The sequence below is a fragment of the Ovis aries genome, chromosome 3, assembly GCF_016772045.2.
Source record: "Ovis aries strain OAR_USU_Benz2616 breed Rambouillet chromosome 3, ARS-UI_Ramb_v3.0, whole genome shotgun sequence".
Lineage (NCBI taxonomy): Eukaryota > Metazoa > Chordata > Mammalia > Artiodactyla > Bovidae > Ovis > Ovis aries.
In genome coordinates, this window is record NC_056056.1 from 193,157,175 (window position 1) to 193,165,504 (window position 8,330).

The 8,330-nt window shown below is 41.9% G+C and overlaps 1 protein-coding gene across 1 annotated transcript in view; it reads right to left on the bottom strand.

Annotated features, from left to right (window-relative positions):
* ETNK1 (ethanolamine kinase 1) overlaps positions 1-8,046 on the bottom strand; it is a 54,720-nt gene extending 46,674 nt beyond the window's left edge. The window contains exon 1 of the mRNA XM_012175197.3: positions 7,629-8,046. Coding sequence (XP_012030587.1) covers positions 7,629-7,784 — 156 coding nt within the window. The 5' untranslated portion in view covers positions 7,785-8,046. The remainder of the gene's footprint in view (positions 1-7,628) is intronic.
* Between the last annotated feature and the right edge of the window lie 284 nt (positions 8,047-8,330).

An 8,330-nucleotide genomic window follows, 5' to 3' on the forward strand; every position in this document is an offset into this window, starting at 1 on the left:
TTAACAGCATGACCCATTTGTATTTATTAAACAAAATCAACAGGGTTAGATAGTATTCTTTTATGAATGTGATGAATGCCTGTGTGTGTGTGTAGTCCGCTCAGTCATGTCCAACTCTTTGCAACCCTATGGACTATGGTTCGCCAGGCTTGTCTGTCCATGGAGTTCTCCAGGCAAGAATACTGCAGTGGGTTGTCAATTCCTCCTCCAGGGGATCTTCCCAACCAAGAGATCAAGCTATATCCTGTGTCTCCTGCAAAGCAGGCAGATTCTTTATCTGCTGAGCCTTTCTAATTTTCCTCTTTATACTCTTTAGAATTCTTTTTAAAACCTCACTTTAATAGTAATTAAGTCACATGATCAAATATTATGTTTCTAGCTATCAAAAATTGTGGTCAATACCATAAAAACATGAAAATATTTACAACGGACATGAGTCTGAGCAAGCTCCAGGAGTTGGTGATGGACAGGGAAGCCCGCAGTCCATGGGGTCACAAAGAGTTGGACATGACAGAGCAACTGAACTGAACTGATATGAAGAACAGGAATATAAAAGTGTACATAAGATTCAATAAAACAACTATATAAAATATTTAAGGGAGAAGTAGATGGTAATAAACAAAATAGAACAGTTGATTGTTTAATAAAATATGAATAGGAAGTGGGGGTTTTTTGCTACTCAAAGTTTTAATATTGTTACATCTTTTCAGTAAAACTAAATTATTTCATGATTATATAGTTCTTTATTTAAAAAATTTACACATACAGTATATTTTCTCAGAGTACTAGAAAAAATGACTAATTCAATTCAAAAATATTGTTCTGTTAACTTTTTTTAAACTGTTATTGTGATTACCACTAGAGGGAGGGAAAAGTTCGGAGCAGAAAGGGAAGTGGGAGATATTCTGGGTTACTGGTTAATATTTTCTCTTTCCCTGAGCTAGGGCTACAAAGGTATTTGTTCTACAATAATTTACATTTCATTTTTTCCTGTAGGCTTGTTGTATCTCACAATTTTTAAAAGGGTGACAAAAATTTATCTATAGCCCATAAGATGTATCAGAGTAAAAGAACTTCTAAGAAAAAACTCGGGGGACTTCCCCTGGTGGTCCAGTGTAAGATTCTGTGCTTCTACGGCAGAGGGTTCAGGTTCAATCCCTGGCCAAGGAACTAAAATCCCACCTGTCACATGGCAAGGCCAAAAGATAAAAAACAGTGACAGAATCCTGAAAAATACAATCTGATTCCTTACATAAAGGCCTTTCATTACTGCCCTATCTTTGTCAGCCACAAAAAGAAACACGAAACAAAACAAAGCCCTTAAGCTTCCCACTTCCTCCCGGACCTGCAAGCAATTAACAAGCCCTGCACATTTATTTTCTGAAATGTCAAATCTACTCCTTACTTCCAGCTTCAAGGCCACTGTCCTAATTTGGATCCCAGCACCACTTATCTATACTAACATAACAGTCTCTCCTCAGTTGTCTTTCACAACATTTTTTAACGCAACACACGGGAAAAAAACGTATTTATGGCTTAATTCAACGCATATATTTTATGTAAAACTAAAACAAGCTTCACAAGAAATATTTAACCATATTACTTGCAATGCTCTCTGATCTATCCTATCACATCTTAACTCATCTTTTTAAACTGTAGTGGTTTCAATCCACTATACTAATTTAGCATCCTCTTAGTAAGCAACACCAAGAGTTTCAAAAATAACGTTCTTTCTAAGTGATCTGCTGCTGCTGCTAAGTTGCTTCAACCATGTCCAACTCTGTGCGACCCCATAGAGGGCAGCCCACCAGGCTCCCCCGTCCCTGGGATTCTCCAGGCAAGAACACCGGAGTAGGTTGCCATTTCCTTCTCTAATGCATGAAAGTGAAAAGTGAAAGTGAAAAGTGAAAGTGAAGTCGCTCAGTCGTGTCCGACTACCAGGCTCCTCCGTCCACGTGATTTTCCAGGCAAGAGTACTGGAGTAGGGTGCCATTGCCTTCTCCGTTCTAAGTGATCACTCACTTTCCAATTCAAAACATTTTCTTCAATGGATGCTGCCTAAATAGTAATCTGCCACTTAATATGTAACATACTGCTTAAAAACATTCACTAACTTCCCATTACGTCCTAGATAATAAAATACCACCTCCTAATGAGGCATAAATACTTCATATTTAACCTCTGCCTTATTTGGAAATCACTTTGTACACCATTCTACCCAAGACACTCATAGTCCACGAAACACTCATAGTTTACGAAAGTGGTTTTTCTTTGCCCAGAAATACTTCCCCATTCCATCTCCTATCTTTCCTTCCAAGCTCAATTCAAGGTACCCCTTGAAGCCTTTCTGTGAAGCCTTTCCTTCTCCATTCTCCCATGCCTACCTTCTGCTACAAGAAATGCTGCTAAAAATTAGCATTATGCCAGCACAAAAAAATACATGTCAAAATTACTGAATTTTAGGAGCTTACAATTCTTTAAGAACAACTTTCTACTTACAAAGGCTGGGGGGGTGGTGAGCCGGGGATGGGGGGGCAGGGTGAAGTAATAAAACATACTGTTTATAATTTTTTACCTATTTCATTTAATTCTCCTGATACTCTACTCTTAGTAGTAAAGTAGTAAAAGTAGTAAACGAATAGTAATTAAAATTACTATTTGTTGTAGTGTAGTAGTTAAAAGTGAAAGAGGAGAGTGAAAAAGTTGGCTTAAAACTCAACATTCAGAAAACTAAGATCAAGGCATCTGGTTCCATCACTTCATGGCAAATAGATGGGGAAACAATGGAAAGAGTGTCAGACTTTATTTTGGGGGGCTCCAAAATCACAGCAGATGGTGATTGCAACCATGAAATTAAAAGACACTTGCTCCTTGAAAGAAAAGTTATGACCAACCTAGACAGCATATTAAAAAGCAAAGACATTACTTTGCCAACAAGCATCCATCTAGTCAAAGCTATGGTTTTTCCAGCGGTCATCTATGGATGTGAGAGTTGAACTATAAAGAAAGCTGAGCGCCGAAGACTGATGTTTTTGAACTGTGGTGTTGGAGAAGACTCTTGAGAGTCTCTTGGACTGCAAGGAGATCCAACAAGTCCATTCTAAAGGAAACCAGTCCTGAATATTCATTGGAAGGACTGATGCTGAAGCTGAAATTCCAATACTTTGGCCACCTGATGAGAAGGACTGACTCATTTGAAAAGACCCTGATGCTGGGAAAGATTGAAGGCAGGAGGAGAAGGGGATGTCAGAGGATGAGATGGTTGGAGGTATCACCGACTCAACGGACATGAGTTTGAGTAAACTCTGGGAGTTGGTGATGGACAGGAAGGCCTGGCGAGCTTCAGTCCATGGGTTGCAACACGAATGAGCGACTGAACTGAACTGATAGTAGTTAAATTCTGTTTTGTACTATGCTACTATTTTCCAAGGTAGATAATAATTTCTTTTTATAGAGATTTTTAAACTTGCCAAAGGTGGCAAATGGCTGACATCAGGATTTGAAACCATCCTCTTTCCACTACACTACACTGAGGCCTCAAAGAGTGGTGAAATGGTTGCTCAGTCCAAGACATATAGCTATTAATACCTGAAAGTGAACTAGCACATTAGACCCCTGACTTTGTGGTCACACATTATCAAAATACATGGGAGCCTATCAAACATTACACATCCTTCACAGGAGCCTATTAAACATCCCATCTCTCTTAGTCATAGTTAAAATACTCTTAGGCGTTATCACCTACTCAAATACTTTCCTATTAGATAGTAATGATTTTAAAAGAAAGCAGAAGTGAATCCCTTTTCCAGAATAATGTCACATGTGAAAAAAGTAATGAAATTATATTTGTAAGGAACTTAAGACAAAATCTTTCTATGAACCAAAGATTTAATTTTTAAACAAATTACTAATATTGCAGAGAAATGGCTTCCCTGTCTAAATCATAATATACAAACTGCAGTCCATGGGGTCACAAGGAGTCAGACGCGACTGAACTGAACAAACATAAACTTTCATCAAAGAGCAATAATTTCTGAGTTCTCATCCCAGATCTGGAAAAGGCAGTGGCACTCCACTCCAGTACTCTTGCCTGGAAAATGCCATGGATAGAGGAGCCTGGTAGGCTGCAGTCCATGGGGTCGCTGAGAGTCGGACACCACTGAGCAGTTTCACTTTCACTCTTCACTTTCATGCACTGGAGAAGGAAATGGCAACCCACTCCAGTGTTCTTGCCTGGAGAATCCCAGGGACGGGGGAGCCTGGTGGGCTGCCGTCTATGGGGTCGCAGAGTCGGACACGACTGAAGCGACTTAGCAGCAGCAGCAGCATCCCAGATCTGCCAGTACTAACTTCAAATTCAGTATCATGTAATGTAAAATACATATTAGTCTACATCTATCTCACAGGATTGCTGGGAGAGTGTATGCCAAAGTGCTTTCTTTATAAACAGTAAAATATTATTAAATAAAACACTCTGGTGTTTTGTTTTAGACCCACTCTGCCTACTCTAACATACTACACTCCGCAAAGCTCACCACTCCTTTTATACCGCATTCTTTTAATCTGGCAGAGACAGGGAAAAATAACTCAACTTTTTAAAGCTCTAGCTAAAATGAGATATATTATCCCATATGTCCATAAGTTGTGAGCAAAGATGGGACCCTCTATCATTTTGAATGTACTAACATCTTTTTTTGTTTGCTTCTGGATTTTGTAACGTGCTCTCAAAGTTCAGCTGGCAAGACTAAGTGCCAGGTAAATAAGTATTATTAGAGTAAGCTTCTAAGGTATGTTTACATAATATTTTATATCACATAAGAATTTGAGAAAAAAATCTTTTAAAAAATATGTGCTATTATTATTGATACTTGTTTTACTCTTTTAACTATATGTGAGGTATGACTTTTATCTTTATACTTCAAAGGAAATAAAAGCAAATCTCAAAAGAAAATATTTCTGTCCATATTTACTATAATGACCTAGAATTTGGGAGTCAGATCTACTAAATTGAGAGATGAATAACCATCAACTCAGCTTAGCAGCTGTCCCAGCTTCTGGATCAAAAGCTTTGCTTGCACATGGAGGGATTAGATTTCTAAATAACAATCATCATAAGAGCAAAACAAATGGTAGTATTTACCTTCATTTACAAATAAGCACATTGGAAGTTTGGATAATGAGTACAAAGGTCTCAAAGTGAAAAGTTGATACACGGGTTTCAGGTAAGGCTCAATCTCAAGTACTTTCAACAATCAGAAACAGTCTACATGTTAATACATTTTATCCTTTTTTTCAACCTATATCCTGGCTTTACTTCAAAGCTGCTAATTCGCTTCAGTCGTGTCCGACTCTGTGCAACCCCATAGACGGCAGCCCACCAGGCTCCCCCATCCCTGGGATTCTCTAGGCAAGAATACTGGAGTGGGTTGCCATTTCCTTCTCCAATGCATGAAAGTGAAAAGTCAAAGTGAAGTCGCTCAGTCATGTCCGACTCTTTGCAACCCCATGGACTGCAGCCAACCAGGCTCCTCCGTCCATGGGATTTTCCAGGCAAGAATACGGGAGTGGGGTGCCATTGCCTTCTCCACTGAGCTATATCTAAAAAAATGATAGTACCCATCTTAAATGGTTGTCTGAGGGATTAAATGATTTTAAAAAAACACCTCATGTACCTCTGAAATTCCAGTCATCAAAGCTTCAAACTCTTAAGTCTCTGCTTAAAAAGTAATACAGCTTGTCAGAACCAGAGTTTACCAGAAAACGGCAATGTCTTTAATATGTTTAATTAATAATTGACGGCCAGAACATAACTTATTTTAATAAATGTAAAAAACTAGAATAAGTTAATAAATAATTAAAGAAGTGTAGAGTTTCAACTTGGAAGTTTCAATTAAACTAATTTTCCTTAAAGAAAATATGCTGTTATTGTTCAGTCACTAAGTTGTGTCGGACTCTGCAACCCCATGGACTGCAGCACGCCAGGCTTCCCTGTTCTTCACTATCTCCCAGTTTGCTTAAATTCATGTCCCTTGAATCGGTAATGGGATCTAACCATCTCATCCTCCGCACCCCACTCCATCCTCCTTTTGCCATCAATCTTTCTCAGCATCAGGGTCTTTCCAATGAGTCAGTTTTTCAAATCAGGCAGCCTAAGTATTGGAACTTCAGCATAAGTCCTTCCAATGAATATTCAGGACTGATTTCCTTCAGGATTGACTGGTTTGATCTCCTTTCAGTCCAAGGGACTCTCAGGAGTCTTCTCCAACACCGCAATTCAAAAGCATCAATTCTCCGGTGCTCATCCTTCTTTATGGTCCAACTCTACTATTTTTTTTTTATTACACATGAAAATCACTTTTGATTCACTATGTCCTACATATCTGGCTAACAAACACCCCCTTAAATTTTCAAAATTTTTGTCTGATAACTTGTTTTCAAAACATATGGGTCCCTTTAATCTGCTCAAAACTCTTCCAGACAGTAAGAACTGAAGCCAACATTTATGAAACTGAAGTGTCAAGGACTGTTCTGGGCCCTAGGGCACTATTCATGTTTTATTCATTTTTGTATAGGTGACTACTTTAGCAAAGCACCTGAGATACTATTAAGTTAACTTTGCTGAAATAGTCAACAAAATAAGGCAGATGATCTGGCTACTTCAACTGAATACTCTTATATTATTGCTCAGATTTGAAACAAACCTTAAATATGCCAGCCTTTAAAATTACTTTGTGTTTGCAAGGGAAAAGGAGGTTCATTTTCGTATATAGTACCTAAAACTGCAAAAGTTAAAAAGAAATGTGCTCAAAATACATTTCCTGTATGCTGCATCATAACTTATTAAAAATAAGTTATTCAAAAACGCATAGGTTCTCCAGGACTTTTTCTCCCAATTTCTATGAATACAGTGGCTCCGAAAAAAGAAATATTCACAAGCCACCTATCATTCCAACATCAGATATTGTTAGGTTCACTCACATGATTAAAACCTTTACAGAAATACTGATACAAACAAAATAACGTGTGCAGGGCCACCTAAGAACCCAATCTGATAATGCATGATGACCATGGTCATTACTTTGGGAAACAGGGCTGTCGCCAATCCCAGGATTTGAGAAGATAAAACGCAGGGTGAGCATCAATGGGTTACAACGACGGGGGGAGGGTTGGGAAGGGAAAGGAAAAGATCAGAGAAAATTAATTACTGCATTATTTGTGAAAGGAGAGGCGACAGCGGCTTAGGCCGACGGGCGAGGACCCCTTGCAAGGGGAGTGGAAAGGGTTCATTCCGCAGTCTTCTAGGATAGGCGAAGGGGAGGAGGGGCGAGAAACAACAAGGACCTTCCTGAGGTGCAAGGGGTGCGTCACTAACGTAGCCGCTTCGGGAAAAAGGAAATCTGCCCTCAGGACAGCCTCAGTAGGCAATGATGAAAGGGGGAGTGACCTTCCTAGGTGTGACGGAGGAAACACACGGTCACTTCCCAAAGAACGGAACGAGAAGACGTTCCCGGAGATCCTCCTGGGGCCCCGGGGACCGTAAAGGATGGTGAGGAGGAAACCCCCCACTCCCTTCCCCCCTGGGCCGCGTCAAGGTCGGGAGAGACCCGGGGCTAAGGTGTGGGCGTTACCTGCAGAGTCACCTCCTGAGGGTCCCAGTGCGGCCGGAGGTGTTGCAGGAGGCTCAGGGCCCCCTCCCGGCAGCGCTGCTCCTCCTGATCTTGCACCGTGACGTCCAGCTTGGGGACCTCCGGGGAGCCGGGCGGGACGTGGATGTAATTGGCCATGGCCCAGGCGACGGCAGAGACTACCACAACGACGACGGCGACGGCGACCACGAGAACGGCGGGCGCCGACAGGCTGCTGGATCCTTCCGTCCCGGGGCGCCCTCGCGGGAGGGCTGGGGGCGTTCAGACTGACAGCCGAGCGGTAGGAGAACCGGTGGAGGCGGCACTCTCGCCGACCCGGGTCTGGACAGCGGCTGAACTGAGCGGGGAATGCTCACGGGAAAAAAATTCCTCTCGTCTGCGCTCGGCCGCCGGCGGGCGCGGAGCATGCCGGGACTGGCCTGACGCTGGCGTCACGCGCGGGGCGGGGCCTCGGCTGCGTCAGGCTCAAGGCCGCGTGTCTAGCTCTGAGGCACAATGGGCCTGGTTCCCAGGGCTCGGTTTCTCGGCCTTTATCAGACTCTTCCTGGCGTGCTGTTACTCGGAAACACGCGGGGCTCGCCTTCTGGAATGAGGCTGAGCCCTGCCAAGCCCCGGACGAAAGGCACTGAAGCTTTAGCTCACCTTTTTTGGGGAAGGGGTGGGTCTTGGTATCTGGGTTTGAGG